The following is a 16,211-nucleotide window of genomic DNA, read 5'->3' on the forward strand; positions in this document are numbered from 1 at the left end:
ACATCCACAAATATACTATTTTATGCTTCTCATGTCCTTGGACTCCTCAGGAAACTAACTACACCACTGCAGTATCCAACCAGTCCGTCCAACCGGTTGCACTCCCTCTCTTGATATGACTTCCACTCGCTCAGCGCCGCCAATAGATCCTGGTTCTCCATCACCAGATCAAAGTGTAATCGCAGGAACACGGTCATCCACGCCTGGGTAAGCTCATAGTCTCGACGAGTCTTGAGTCGAGCTGTCAAAGCGCGGATGAAATGTAACAGCTCATTCGAGTCCTCATCGCCATCGCCGATGGAAAGCGAGCGAAGTTCGAGATCTGCGCTTGAGGGGGAGAGAGACTTGAGATGCTCAATGAACTCATCATCTGCTATGCGTTAGTATACATGGTTGCGATGTTGGAAATGTGACTTACAACTTCCTGTCTCTGCTCCAGCACGAAGCTTGGTGCTGAGAACCTCTTCAAAACGAGCCTTCTCGACTCTTGTGATGCGAGAGTTGCTCTCTGCCTCAGTCTCGCCCTGGAGCTTAGAAGCCATAGGATTCTCCTTTCCTGTCGTCGAAGGCAAGAAGAAGGGAGCCTTCTCGGGAGCCTTGGGGGCCTCTGTGGGTTTATTTCGCTCCTTAATAAGATCCAGGTGGAGCAATGTTTGCCAGCGGCTCTTGGGAACCAAAGACAGCGTTGTGAGCTCAGAGCTGAGCTGTTCGATTGTTGGTGCCACCACAGTGTCCTCATCTTCGGCTTGCTCCTCCTCAAACGCACCCTCCAGCATACCATGGCTGTTCTCGCCGGATACTGTAGGAGCAGAGACTTGGCCAATCTCCTTCTCGGAGATTTGACGTGTGGGAACATGCTTGAACAGGGCTTTGTTGGTCCAGAGTGTCACTCCCAGCTCGTTCTCGATTGTTGCAGCCAAGTATTCGCCAGTAACAGACATTGCCAGCGCCTTGCAAGGCTTCTCGAGTCTGATAGCATCGATCAAGTGACTCGTGGGGAGATCCCATACACGAATGACACAATCTTGAGAAGCAGCGATGATCCATCGTCCATCGTTGGAGAAGCAGAAATCGTTGATGGCACCTTGAGGTCCCCAGAATTCACGAATGGTTCTCTTGGTCTCCATATCCACCACCCGAATTGATAGATCGTCGCATGAGAAAGCAAGCAAATTGCTCGCAGGGTGGTATCTGCATCCCGTTGGGAATGTCATAGGTGCCCAGTCAATCTGCTCTAATAGGTTTCCGGTCAAGAAGTCCCAGAATTTGATTTTGCCATCCAGAGAGCAAGATACCACGTTCTTGTTCATGGAATCGACAACAAGGCCGGTAATACGCTTAGTGTGCTTTCCGGTACCAACGGGGAACTGGCGAGTAGCCTCGGCATGCATTTGTACGATATCGTCAGCCTGTCGTAGTTGCTGCATCTTGAGCTGGCGAGCTTGACCCGGGGTCAATCTTGAAGGGAATCGCTGGCGATGATTTCCTGACTGAAGGTTGTACATATCAATACCACCAGATTCAGCACCAATAAGCGCAAAGGTACCGCAAGGGCTGATGGCAACAGTAGAGACGTTGGTTTCATCTCCAGTAGGGAAAGCCCATCGACCAGCTCGCTTTCGGCCCCAGAACCATGTCCTGGCATAAGGATCGTTCTTATGAGCAGTGACGACACTCTCCCAACCAGTCATACCACTGACCTCGGCATCCTGGGCCTTCTTCCTGTCTCGTGACTTTTGCCATATAGGCTGGTTGCCGGGCATAGCACCGATACCACCATCTCGGTTGAGTGATGATGCCATACAAGTAATCTCAGGAGCCTTGAGGTCCTCCAACGTTGTTGTAGGTCCGTGAGATAGAGCGTTTGTGGCTAGAATACCAATCTTCTTGGCCTTCTTGCGAATATTACCCTGACTCAACTCTGTGCTCTGACCATCACGGCGCAAACTCCATCCCCAAAGACTTCGGTCTTGTCCACCACTGAGCAACCACTTGTTACCAGCATCAGCACCCTCAAAGTCGGTAGGAAGGAATTCGAGACAGTTGACAGGACCAGCATGACCACTGCGTGAGTGGAGAATTCGAGGAATAGGAGAGAAGGGTGTTTCGTCAAAGATCCAGGACTTGAGAGAGTTATCGCGACCGCTGGTCACCACGACTGGTTGTCCAGGGAGAAACTCGATCTTGCTGATCCCACCACGGACAAGCGGTCCATCGTAAGAAGGAGGGTTATGGGCGCTTCGCAAAACACCCATAACACGGCCACCACCGTTCAAATCCCAGAATGTGACATCTCCAGTAGCAGCTGTCGCCGTAGCCATAACACCATCCTTTCGTCCATCATTACCCGCTCCCATACCATCAGTCCGGAAAGAGATTGAGTTGACCTGCGCCTCTGAGCTTCCAGCTTCAATACGGAGAGTGACCTTGTCAGTTAAGACATTCGTGATGATAAGAGTTCCTTCAGAATAGGCGATAGCCAGGAGAGACAGAGCAGGACTAGGTTCTAGGCATGTCACAGAACCGCAATCGGGAGCCGGAGGAAGGATGGTGTAAATGAGCTTGCCGGTGCTGACGTTCCAGATCTCGACCCAACCATCTTTGCGACCCACGAAAATCTTGTTGAGAAAAGTTGGCATAGAAACAATGCCACCAGTGATTTCGTTGCCGCGGTTGTTAGCAGGTGTAGTGTGAATAGTGGTGTAGTGCTCTAGAGTGGCCGTCTTGAAAACCTCGATCCGCGTAGTAGCAGCGACGATAGTCCATATTCCCAGGATAAGAATTTGCTTGACAGGCTCGTTGAGATCTGAGGGCAACGCAAGCTCATCGACCTTCTTGCCCCTCTGGAACACCCAGATACCCTGAGCGTCGCCCTTCTTTGATCCACCCCATGCTGCGAAAACCTTTTCCTTCCAGGCGAGAGTCGCGGTGATGTCGGCGGGGGTTTGCGGGCGAGTAATGAAGACGAGGTTCAATCCGCGACGAAGATCGTAAGTCTGAATAGATCGGCCAACTGAGGTTGAGATTTGAAAGGTGGTCTTCCCCAGGGGGATTGATGTGAAAGGGACACTGGTAGGTGATACTAGACCGACAGTCTAAAACATAACAATTAGCTATTGGAGCACAACTCTTCCGTCGGATGGACATACACGGAAGGGCGCAAATATTCTCGAAGAGTCTGAAGTAGCTTTTGAAGCATTGGCGGGCGCCGCAGTCTTCTGGCGCTTGACCACGGGGTGGTCAGCATCCTTATGAGGCATTGTAATTATGTGAGATGCAGCTGGTGCAACTAGCGACAGAGGTTACTTCACCAAAGATGCCCGCTTGCGCTCTGCGATTGAGGCTGCTCTACGTGATACTACAGCCATGTCCAAAAATTTACAATTTTTGGCGGTGAAGCGGGGCAGTATTTCTGGTGCATGGTTGAAGTAATTATCCTGGCCCAGAATTGGATGTTGATTTTAGCTTTTAGACTTTCTGCAAGTCATTGAATTACGAAGAACACGTCCAAATATCTGACTGGGCCTTTGAGGCCATCCGAGAGGGTTCATGCAACTTCATGGTCTTCCTAGACAGCTGGAAAGTCATGTTTCATCACAGATCACAGTGTACGGTTCATTTTGTCATCTGCCTGCCGACGAACAACGGAGCTTGGCCAACTGATTTGCAGATAATCTTGGCACTAGCCCCTCTTGCATACATACATACATACGGCGCGGGTAAGCCAAGGCGCATAGAACACCACTAACGTATTGTACTACCTTAAGCGGGGTGATGGATGGACTGGAATTCCGGGGATAGCATCTGGCTTTTGATGTCTCACTCGTCATCCGAGAGACACCGGTATGAAGGCGCCAGCCAGACCATGATCTTAGCCAGGGGTAATCTGGCAGTTCTGGTCCCTTTGAATCGGAGCTCTCGTACCTAGTTGCACAAATAAGGCTGCAAAGTTTCCCCAAGTACGCCCCAATTACGACTCGGCGTAACCGACGTAATACGTACGCAGCGCAGCAGTTGAACCAATATTCACAAGACAAGACAAGCTTCTGGACCAAGGATGTTGGGTGACACGACGCCAAGAATATTGGAGTCTGTTCAAAACAGGGAGGAGGAGAAGGAATTTGGTCGTGTGCCTCGCCTACTGTACTCTTCTTATGTGAGCGGCGAGCAAAGGGATGACAAATGGCCAAGGCTGCTTGGAGCTGAGTGCATGCGTTAGTTGAGTTGATGAGGAAACAATCATGCATGCGCATCTTGACTGAAAGAAAAAGCTTGTCATTGTTTATTCGTTTGATTGGAGGTGCCGTATATCACGATCTCTCTTTGACCAGGGTGAGCCTTTTGTCTTCCTTCCCTGCTCTCTTCTAAACATAGTAAACAACAGCTTCGTCACACATTCGCACTCTACCTGAGAGAGATCTGCTGTACGTAAAGCGAGCTACCCCACTATACATGATTCAACTCTTGAAGACAATCCTTGTCAACGCCAGACATGGCACAGTAAGAGAGAGCAGACAGGGCACTATGTAAGACTCTAATATTTTGGAGCGCCTCCAACAGCCGAGAAACGCTCCAAGTGTAGGGGTGATCTGATACAAACTGATCCACCTCCATTTCGATGTAAACGTCACCATGATATTGGCGCCTGGATATACGCCCAGATCCAACCCAGGCGGCAGCACGCGAGCAGGGAAAACATCAGGTACCGACCAACAACAAGATGATGATATTCCGAGCTAAATAAAAGAGACGGGGAAATGGGTTTCGGGATTGTCTGCTGCACTAACTGAGCCCCTCGTATTTGCGCAGTAACCGACCGGGCATCCCACCGCATCAAGACATGTCCAGGTAGAAAAGGTCCACTACATCATCAAGGTCCCAGTTATTACGGTGCAGCAAATGGAATGGATACTCACAAAGAACTACCGAGTTTGAGAGGGAAATAGAAGCAGAACAAGACCCCTTTTATCATTCATTGATGCTAAAAGCGGATCAGAGTTTCTAAGCCAGGAGAGGCAGGACGATCACGATACAAAGCAGAGTGCGTAAAGCAAAGCAACTCCTTGTTCCAGAGTCCTCTCTTTTTGTTTCAGCGGTGGCGCAGTTAGAAGAAGTGAGAGCGGCTCAGCAGAGTACATAGAGCAGAACAACCTAGACAAGCTTAGTACCGTCCCGACCTGCAGGGTTCGTAAAGCGTCGGGCATGCTTAGAATGTGTCAAAGAACCCGTCCGTGGTAAGGTCTGCGAGCTTAATCCAAGCCGCCGCCGTAATTCGAGCAGAGTCTGGACACACTGACACGCTACGGATACTAAAATTCACCTTATTAGCTTAAAACAACCGCCTCAAAAAAAGGTACGGGTACGGTACGGTCGGTATAAACTGAGTCTAGGTGCCCTCCACGCTGTAACACGCGACCACATACCAACCCTGGGCAATTTGCATTTTCGAGGTTTCATTGTTTCTGACACTCCTTCATTCACTGTGCAAGCAGCAGCTGGCGCAGGTTCCCATATATTTTCCCACTGCCTACCTATCCCTGAATATCCTTGGAGGGGTTGCGTGTCACTCTGTTTCACCTCCAATCACTTATACTCTCGCTCACTCACCCCAAACTGTCTGTCTGTCTGTCTGTACATACTGTGCTGAACCTGGGGCTTGGCTTGGCTTTTCAGCTCCTGGTCCAGCATTCTTGTTAGTCTTCTTCGTTTATATCTGACGCAAGTCTTATATCCGCTTGGCTTTTGCCCAGACCTGACCTTAATTCCTCCTCCCCTCCCCTCCACCTCAGATCGATCCAACCCTTCCCTTCTTCTTCTTCCGTAACATCCTCTTCCGCATCTCGTTGAACCTGATGATGTGAAAGTAGGCTCAATATGCCTTCTTTAGTCTCCTATCTTTTTGCTGTCTTTTTCGTATCATTACTATTTACGAAGCTGCTACATCTCTTCATCCACATCCACTCCATCGCCGTCATCGACTTTGTCGTCTATCTACCGACCTTCTTTTTACAAGACTTCTTCCTAGTTCTCTTCGCCCGGTTATTGCTGCGTCGAGAGCGAACAATTCTCTCTCTGATTGGTTATGTTCTTGGATGCTTTTTAACGTACATGCCCTCGATTTTACCTTTCCCGTTGGATCTCGTTATGGCTAACAGTGGCTGTATAGTTTGATAACGTTCGTTGCTGCGGCATCCGAGCTTGGCTTTCACTATAGAACAGGCGGCGAAGTCGAATGGAGCGACGCTGGCGATTTTGCTAATGACGAGGGTCTCAATGTTTTGATCAGCGAGAGCAGCAGCGTCATTGTTTCTGGTTTAATCATCCTCATCGTCGCATGGTTGCCTCAGAACTATCTGTACAGGGTCTTTGGTGACATCGTATCTGGAATTGGCAAGCGAATCGCTTCAGGTTTGTCGCTAAACTCTATTAAAATGCTTAATTTGCTAACATTTATAGTCTCTCGGTATTTGCGAGGCAAGATTCGCCCGCAGACCCAACATCAGCAGGATCCTGAGAACGCCGAGCCTTTCCTTCAGCGTGTCAACAGCGAAAGTACCGTCGCAAACAGTGGCCATTCATCACCTAACCTGAGCCGCGATGCAGATGAGAAGGAGGAAGAGCTTACACAAAAGCGACGCTGCTGTGCATTTGTTCCTTCTTGGATCATCAACACAGTCGTCTTGCTATTCATCGGCATCACATGGGTCGCCCGCCCTGACCAACCGTATAACCACATCGCAAGCAGTTTGCCTTTAAGATTGTCCGACTCTGTACGACCGAAGCTTGGACTCTGTGCTTCTCAAAACGAATTTCCCTTGCGACAGCTCATCGAGAAGTCAAGATGGCAGGATCCCAAGGGCAACTTCAAGGGATGGGCTCCTAGCAGAGAGAACAACGGCTTGGTAAAGAAGTACAGAGAAAACCCTCCTGCTTGGCTTCCTAACCCCATCCCCAGCGGTTTCCTCAAGTGGAATCCTGATCGATACAAGGACGAGCATGACAAGAAGGATGGTCCTAGCAACGTGTGCCCCAATACTTGGCAAGATCGGGGCTTCTACAACCCAGTCAACGACCCCATGCGAATTACTAACCTCGATCAAGAGATTCTGGCTCCTATACAAGAGGCACTCTCCAATAACTCGGTCAAGATTAGACATATTGCTCTTATTCTCATGGAGAGCATGCGCGAAGAACTCTTCCCTCTCCAGCAGGGCAGCAGTATCCACCAATTCATCATGGAGTCGAACGACGAGAATTCCAGAGATGAAGTCAACGGCCGGGTGTCACGCATGACTCAGAACTTCGAGAAGATTACCGGAAAGCCAGGCAACTATCGAAGCGCAAACGGAAGTGCTTACGATCCTCCCGCGAAGCCCGTATGGAACGACCAGACGAAGCCCGGCTTTGGTGGTGTCAATGTCGTTGGAGGTCTTACCAGCAGCAGTGTCTCTACCAAGAGTCTTGCTGCTGCACACTGTGGCGCTTGGCCCATGGCCGTCAACATGTTTGAAGAATCCGAACTCGAGAGCTATCAGCCCTGCATTCCGCAGATTCTCGAACTGTTCAACAAGGTCAAGGGCAACACAACAAAGCGAGAGGATAAGTCAGAGAACAAGTCAGAGAACAAGCCACAAAAGGAGCGAGATTGGTGGGGGTTCGGTGGTACTGCGCAAGCCAAGTTCCACGAGTACCAATGGAAGCCCGCTTTCTTCCAAGCCGTTACAGACCACTACGATAGACAGGACAAATTTGACGAGAAGATTGGTTTCGATTTCAAGGTCACCAAGCCGAGATTAGACGAGGAGGCCAAGGACAATCCTGAGATGGAGGAGATCAACTATTTTGGATACCCCGAAACGGATTTGAGGGAGCACATCAGAAAGTTTATTTCTGACGGTCTCGCCGAAGACAAGCGACTCTTCATGTCGCACTTCACCAGCACGACTCATCACCCTTGGGGAGTGCCAAAGTGGTTCGAGAAAGAGAAGTACATGGGTAAAGAGGGTGGTAATCATCAAGATCTCGACAAGTATCTCAACACCATCCGCTTCACCGATGCATGGCTCGGGGAGCTTATGCAGATGTTTGAGGATACCGGAATTGCCGATGAAACCCTCGTTGTCTTTGTTGGTGACCACGGCCAAGCTTTCAAGGAAGATTTCTCGAAGACGGGTACCTACGAAAACCGTCACATCAGCAACTTTCGGGTTCCGATTTCCTTCCGACATCCCAGCATTCCTCGGGTGCAATACGAGGCCAACGTGACATCCATCTCTATCCTTCCCACCATTCTCGACCTCCTCGTTAATTCAGGATCTCTCAACAAAAAAGATTCCGAAATTGCATTCGACCTCGCCCACGACTACGAAGGTCAATCCCTAATTCGCCCCTATCAAAAGACACAAGACGGCCGTCGCGCTTGGAACTTTGGACTTATCAACCCAGGCGGTGGTATGCTCACAGTAACCTCAGCCGACGCACCGTGGCGCCTCGCAGTCCCTCTAAAGAAAGACCTCGAATACACATTTACAGATCTCGGCAAAGACCCGCTAGAGCTAGACGCCCTAGACAAATGGTCGATCAAGTCCATGATTAAGGCAGTGAAGCGGCAGTACGGCGACGATGCTGCGACCTGGGTCAAGGAGGCCGACGAAGTTGCCCACTGGTGGGCTCTAGAGCGAAGACGCCTCTGGGGGTATAACCCCGACGAGGACAAATGATCCTGTTTTATTATCACTACTATTGGTTCCATTTTATGACATGATGCATTGGGTATCTGGGTTTGCGGGTTTGCAATTACTCTTGGGAACTGGTCTTTTGGCATACCCGTTGGCACATGTGTACGGCATACATACATTTAGGGAGAGGCTCCCTCGGAAATGGTTGTTTTCTGGGTTGATATTTTTGGTCTACAAAATGGCATAGACTTTGAAATTTTACGCATTGTATACTTGATCGAAGATTGTTTCGTTCGTGGCTCGTGTTTCAGTGATGTCTTAAGTTGAGCGGCGCATTTGTATATGACCGTGACTATCAAAAGGAAACGGTTATGCAGTATGATCCATAAACAGGAATTATTGGCTTTTATTTCCGGAGTAAGTTCACAGTGCATTGAACTGTTGGTCAATGCTGGGTGATAGTCCTTGGAAGAAGGATGATGCTTCTTGGGAGTTATTGTCCGATGCCAGCGAAGGGGAGATCGACGAGTTTCAAAGATATTGGTAATAAAAAGCATGAAAGATGACTGCGCATCTAACTGAAGTCATATAACTCGGTTTCCTTATTGTTGGCTGCATCGACGTGAGATGAAAACTGATGATATAAGTTTAAGTAATAGATAAGAATAAGTTTAAGGATTTACCTTATATAACCTGTGTGACTCAATATTGCATTTGCAAAATGTGAAATTAAGAACTGGTAGATTATGATAAAATAACAGAATACTGGACTGTATTGCCTGATCAGAACTTTACTGCCACAGACTTCGAATTGTAGGGATCTAGAGATAGCCTCAATGTAGCACACCAGATCCATGGGTCCGATCTCCTGCAAGTCATAACGCATCTGCAGTACCAAGACCGCTTTCCCACGCTGTCATCGGTTCTCTAGGTTACATGGCTCAACAGCTAAGCTTGGTCTCATGCCTCAAGCCACTAAGGAGCCGTAAACCCCCATGTTGGGATCTCGTGGGCATCCTTTCTCACGATGCGGCGGTCCAATAACAGGGCTCAATTGGAGCATGCCCCTTCCAGAAGACGCTTTGATTGCCGAGTTCCTGGGACGATGACGGCGAACATGTCTCACTAGGCGTGGGCGTGGGCGTGGGCGTGGCGCCTTTCTTGCAGATAGATATCATGTGCATGAACGCGGTCACTTTAACGGGTTCGTTTGTCTTAGTATCTTGATGCTGTGTCAAACAAACCACATGTTGGAAATATGCTTTTAGATTTCGAGGAAAACTTGGATTATACGGCTGAGGTGCTGTTAATGGAGGGATCTCCACTACCTATCATGTACTGAATCAAGCACTCACTCCCCAGATGGCCCATCGCTACAGTAGCCCCGCCATCAGAAGCATCTAGACCGAAGCAATCTGGTGACTTAAAGCGCCCGTCATTCAGTGAAATGACGATAATTCAAGTATCTGAGATATCTCCATGTATTTCTGAGCATAAATATATATGGAAAGAGTCATTTGCAAGCAGGAAAAGGAGCTGCCCGCACCTCTCATTCTCGGGCCTCTTATACAGGCCCTTGTTCCATTCGCCCAGCAGCAACCGAAATAATTACTGCATCCGTCTCATGAAGATCTTGGTCCCTGCAACGGTTATCGCCCTGCACCTTTTTCTAAGAAAGGAAGAAAAAGGAAATAATCGTGGGCTAGCAACTTTCAGGAGCCTGAAGATCCCAACGTTGCCTGTATTTATTGATACCTGACGGGATCACGGCACAGCCATCACATTGTCGCCTTAGCACCAAACGAGGTAAAGGCCCAACTCATTTCTAGGCCAGAATAAGAACACTCAACTCCTCACATCGACATTCTTTTCTTGCCTAGAATCTATTGTCCTCTGCATGTTGATGTTGGTTGCAGATAAATGTTTCATCTTGTTCAAAAGCAGTGGCCAAACGAGACGAGACACTCGTCAAGACATCGCAAAAGCGTCTGTCTTATTCTGTCCTCTAAGTTTAGGCTCGGTAGTCTAAACCTATACCAGACCCTGCTAATAAACGGGCCCTTTTCATCGACGTCAGACCTTACTGACACCTGATTGCGAGCTCTTGGAATTTGGTATTATTGGATTCCAGAAGATAACGGCACGAATCAATTGACAACCGGTCCTTTTCCTCAATTGGTGTACTCGGTTACAATCTCTCACGCAAGACATTTGGGGGTGTACAAGAACGGGCAACACACACAAAGATACCTTACTGTACCTTGACGTTGCCGTACTTTATCATACCTTACCTTACCCTTCTATACGACACGATACGACCTTGGCTCACTCTATCTATATCTCGGCCGTGGAGATAGCGGACCGTTAATACTGGGCACCATGAACGAGAATAACCCACTGGACCCGGAATTGAATGCTGCTAGTCTGGCCGATACCGATGACAGCCCAGCCGAAGCCAAAGCCAAAGCCAAAGCACAGGCACAAGAAGAACCAGAGCCAGAACAAGAACAAGAGCCATCGGTTAGCTCCTCCGTCTCCGCCTCCGGTGAACCTTCCGCCGCCGACTTTTCTTCCTCTCCTCGCCGCTTTCATCCACACTCTCATCCACCTTCTTCGTCGCTCACTTTTGGTTACGTTTCTGTTGAACAGCATAATATCCCGCCCAATCCCCCTCGCCAATCCCGTGCTTTCTCCTCCTCAACATCCGCCTCGCTACTCGCCAATTCTTCTGCTGCTGCTATCACAAGGAAGAGTCGCGGCGCCGAGCCCGTCACTCGAGACGCATACGCTACCGCTCGCCGGGCCAGTTTCACGGCAGCTCCAAGCTCGACAACCGCCGTCTCGTCCTTGCCAATCAGGAACCCCCGACCTCTGGCACGCACTCGCCGCGAGTCCATGACCTCAGATACCGCTTCTGAAGATCAGACGCTGGCCGATTCCCAACTTCCAGGCCCTGGAGAAGAACCCCACCAACAGCGAACTCGCTTACCGTCTGCCAACGAGAATTCCTACACCGTATCGTCAGAAGCTTCCAACGCCGCGAACCACCGATTGTCTTTTTCCTCGGACTACCAGTCTAGGAGACTCTCTGGAACTTCCATCTACTCTCTCGCATCTGCCCGTGGTGTACTCAGCGGTTCATCATCAGCTCATGGTTCAGAGCTAGGCACGCCACCGAGATCTGTACCTGGATTACTTTCAACAGGCAAGAGCACAGCAACAGGCCAATCCGAAGCAGAAGTCTCCAACGTCACTGTCACTACTTCTAGCAACCAACCGGGTCAATCAGTCGTGGGACATCCTAATCAGCATCATCTAACGCCTCGCGATCTTCACTCGCAGCCACTTGACTTTACAAAACGAGCTATTCGACACGACAACATGCAGAGCAGTACGTCTGGCTTACGGCAAGGGCCCGATAGATCTCGCAGCCGAGCCAAGAGACGCTTTAGCGGAAGCACAGCAACTAGCAGTCACAGCCCGAGTAGCGATCGGGGTCCCCACCATCGAGAGAGAGAAGAGGGTATGTTTAATTTACCTTGCCTCTGGAAATCCAAGGCACATTTCTTGAATCCAGGGTCTAATTTGCTGCAGTGAAACCATCACGATTTGGTGTCATTGGTGTGTGCGCTCTTGATGTCAAGGCTCGAAGCAAGCCCAGCAGGAACATTCTGAACCGACTCATCGCCAATCGTGAATTCGATGTGGTGGTCTTTGGTGATAAGGTTATCCTCGATGAAGGTGAGTTTACAAATTCAAGAGTTGTATATTACAGAACTAAACTAATCCATCTTGTGTGCAGAGGTTGAGAATTGGCCTATTTGGTGAGTAGATCTTCTCGGTGAGCTGAAGTAGCATAGTGGGGTGCATCTGTAGTGCTGCAAGGGGCACGTGCCGAATTACCCAAAGTGATAACTAACACCAGACAGTGATTACCTGATTTCCTTCTATTCCGACGGGTTTCCACTTGACAAGGCCATTGCCTATGTCAAGGCTCGAAAGCCTTTCTGCGTGAACGATGTTCCTATGCAGCAGATTCTATGGGACCGACGCCTGTGCCTCCACTTGCTCGACAAGATCGAGGTCAGGACACCAAAGCGTGTCGAGGTTACTCGTGATGGTGGCCCTCAATATCTGACGCCAGAGATGGTGAAGCATATCAAGGACGTATCTGGAGTTTCTCTGGATCCTATTGACCCTTCGCAGACACCGCCTCCCCAAAAAGTAGAGCTGATCGAAGACGGCAATACTATCAGTGTAGATGGTCAAACACTCCGAAAGCCCTTTGTTGAGAAGCCAACAAGTGGCGAAGATCACAACATTATCATATATTTCCCCACAGAAGAAGGCGGCGGTGCTCGAAAGCTCTTCCGAAAGATCGGAAACAAGAGTTCGGACTACATCAAAGATCTCAATGTCCCCAGGGCCATCACAGAACCTGGAAGCAGTTACATCTATGAAAGCTTTATGCAAGTCGACAACGCCGAAGATGTCAAAGCCTACACTGTTGGTCCAAACTATTGCCACGCAGAGACCCGAAAGAGTCCTGTAGTGGATGGCGTAGTACGAAGAAACACTCATGGCAAAGAGTTGCGTTATGTCACGGCCCTTGGTGCCGAAGAGAAAGAGATGGCCAGCAGGATCTCTACAGCTTTCGGCCAAAGAGTCTGTGGGTTTGATATGCTGCGAGCATCAGGCAAGAGCTATGTCATTGATGTCAATGGTTGGAGCTTTGTCAAGGATAATGACGATTACTACGATCATTGTTCCAACATCCTGAAGGATCTTTTTATCAAGGAGAAAATGAGAAAGGGTGGTGTCACTCCCCCTATGCCTTCGCCTGCGCCATCAGATACAGACCCTTTCACACGAGCATCTAATGCGTTCAAGGATCGTGAACAAACCCAGCCTGGTACTAATGGAGTCCGGACGAGTATCAATTCCATTGCAGGTACTACCGACTCGCAACCCGACGACTCTTCCCGTCGTGCACCCAGCGGCACAGTTACTCCTCTTCTACCCCCAGACAGCGGACTGGCTTCTAAGACGCACAGCACGCTGGCAACTCCAGCAATCCCACCCACTCCTGTTGATGTGACCCTGCCGGGTATTTCATCCGCCCCTCCAACCCAGCAGAGTGCTATCGCGGACCCTCCATCAGAGCAAGCATCCATTGTCCCTGAGCCCCCCCTGCCAACTCACTCCTGGAAGCTGAAGGGTATGGTCTCGGTGATTCGACACGCAGATCGCACTCCCAAGCAAAAGTACAAGTTTACGTTTCATTCGGAGCCTTTTATCGCGCTTTTGAAGGGCCACCAGGAAGAAGTCTTGCTAATTGGAGAAGCTGCACTTGGAAGTGTCGTGCAAGCTGTGGATTTGGCCTACGAACAGGGAATAGAGGACCGCGCTAAGCTCCGGTCTCTTCGAAATGTTCTCGTCAAGAAGGGCAGCTGGCCTGGTACCAAGATTCAGATCAAGCCTATGTTTCGAAAGAAGAAGACCGAAGAGCCTGCTATTAGCGAAGAGCTGGTCGCCATGACTGAGGAGAAGAAAGATGTCACTGAAGAAGCAGGCGACTCATCAAAGGAGGATAAGTCCCACCAGGGTCCAAAACGACAAGATTCGCTTTCTGGAGTGACGATGTCCAAATTCACCGCCGCCGAGGAGCGTCTGGTTCTCGACAAACTGCAGCTCATTGTCAAATGGGGAGGCGAGCCAACACATTCGGCCCGATATCAGTCTCAGGAACTCGGCGAGAATATGCGCAACGACCTCATGCTTCTGAACAGGGATATTCTGGATGAAGTTCACGTTTTCAGCAGTTCTGAGAGACGTGTGACTACCAGTGCTCAGATTTGGGCCGCATCGTTCTTGGGCAAAAAGGATATTCCTGAGGACTTTATCACCATTCGCAAGGATCTTTTGGATGATTCGAATGCTGCCAAAGATGAGATGGACAAGGTCAAGAAGAAGCTCAAGGGGCTACTACGCAAGGGCAACGAGCGTCCTGCGCAGTTCACCTGGCCGGAAAACATGCCTGAACCTTCTGAAGTACAAACAAGAGTTGTACAGCTGATGAACTTTCATCGACGCGTGATGGATCATAACTACAAGAAGCTACAGAGTGGTGCTGTTACATCCCTCAATGCTATCTCAAATCCTAGTACGGAGAAACTATCAGGGGAAAACTCAAGCTCATCAATTGCCTCATCCCTTTCTCAAGCAAACACTCTCAACCAGATCCAGTCAAGATGGTGCTGTGGCGAAGATGCTGAGCTCTTCCGGGAGCGCTGGGAGAAACTCTTCCAGGAGTTCTGCGATGGCGAAAAGGTTGATCCAAGCAAGATTTCGGAGCTCTATGACACCATGAAGTTTGATGCACTGCACAACCGTCAGTTCCTCGAATGGGTATACACGCCGCCGAACCACATGCTTGATGAATACACAGCTGCTGGTGCCAGTGGCGTACCTGGAGGTTCTAACGGTACCAAGGATGGAAAGTCGAAGGAGTCTGAGGATGGCAAAACTTCCGATGACAAGAGTGATAAGAGCCACCATCCCTCGCCTGAAGGCTCAGACAAGGTGGATGCGGGAAGCAGATCAGCCTCAGTCAAGAAACTGTTTAGAAGACGATCGTTCCTTAACAATCTGCGGCACTTCAACGAAGAGGCACCACCTGAGCAATACTTCCGCCTGTACAAGGGCACGAAGCAGACTGCATCTACAGCCGATGCCCATAACGAACCTTTGCAGGAACTCTACCGTCTCGCCAAGGTTCTGTTTGACTTTATCTGCCCTCAGGAATATGGCATCTCGGATAGTGAGAAGCTCGAGATTGGTCTGCTCACATCGTTGCCACTCCTGAAAGAGATTGTGCAGGACCTGGAGGAGATGCAGGCGTCAGATGATGCCAAGTCATTCTTCTACTTCACCAAGGAATCACATATCTATACATTGCTAAACTGTATCATCGAGGGAGGTGTAGAGACCAAGATTAAGCGCAGCACTATCCCTGAACTCGATTACCTTTCTCAGATCTGCTTTGAGCTCTACGAAGCAGAGATGAAATCAGGCGATGGAACATCACCTCATGACGCGCCTACGTTTACGTACAGCATTCGTATCACCATCAGTCCTGGCTGCCACGTCTTCGATCCCTTGCATGTTCAACTCGACAGTCGACATTGCATCGGATGTGCTCCCAGGCGAAGTTTGACACCCCACGCGGACTGGTTGCAGGTCATCAAGACACTCCGAGCCAAGTTCAACCAGTAAGTCTTTTCATCCGATGACCACCGTTGCCGTGTGAATATCAACTAACGCCCGTGCAGGGTCAAACTACCAAAGACGTTCCTGGCAGTCAACTTGTCTGATGCCTTTACATTCGAGGACCTTGAACGACAAGGTAGTGATAGCGATGTGTTGGAGATGAAGACTGCGCCGTCTAGAGGCATAACCGAGCAGCCCAAATCTCCTGAAGATGAGGGTTCAGAGACACTTGCAACTGGTGCTGGCGAAGTTATGATCTCATAG

At 49.6% G+C, this 16,211-nt stretch overlaps 3 protein-coding genes across 3 annotated transcripts; 2 read left to right on the top strand and 1 right to left on the bottom strand.

Moving 5' to 3' along the window:
• Positions 1–29: 29 nt before the first annotated feature.
• Positions 30–3,260, bottom strand: J7337_004708 (uncharacterized protein; the record flags this gene model as incomplete). Its single annotated transcript, XM_044822400.1, has 3 exons — positions 30–370; positions 419–3,095; positions 3,150–3,260. The coding sequence occupies 3 exons, from the start codon at positions 3,258–3,260 to the stop codon at positions 30–32; spliced, it is 3,129 nt and encodes a 1,042-aa protein (XP_044683733.1).
• Positions 3,261–5,874: 2,614 nt separating this feature from the next.
• Positions 5,875–8,720, top strand: J7337_004709 (uncharacterized protein; the record flags this gene model as incomplete). Its single annotated transcript, XM_044822401.1, has 3 exons — positions 5,875–6,104; positions 6,167–6,408; positions 6,457–8,720. The coding sequence occupies 3 exons, from the start codon at positions 5,875–5,877 to the stop codon at positions 8,718–8,720; spliced, it is 2,736 nt and encodes a 911-aa protein (XP_044683734.1).
• A 2,337-nt stretch (positions 8,721–11,057) lies between these two features.
• Positions 11,058–16,211, top strand: J7337_004710 (uncharacterized protein; the record flags this gene model as incomplete). The annotated part of the gene is made up of 4 exons (XM_044822402.1): positions 11,058–12,201; positions 12,273–12,419; positions 12,604–15,949; positions 16,010–16,211. 4 exons carry the CDS (start codon positions 11,058–11,060, stop codon positions 16,209–16,211), a joined length of 4,839 nt encoding a protein of 1,612 aa, XP_044683735.1.

This window comes from Fusarium musae, chromosome 3 (genome assembly GCF_019915245.1).
Source record: "Fusarium musae strain F31 chromosome 3, whole genome shotgun sequence".
Classification (NCBI taxonomy): Eukaryota; Fungi; Ascomycota; class Sordariomycetes; order Hypocreales; family Nectriaceae; genus Fusarium; species Fusarium musae.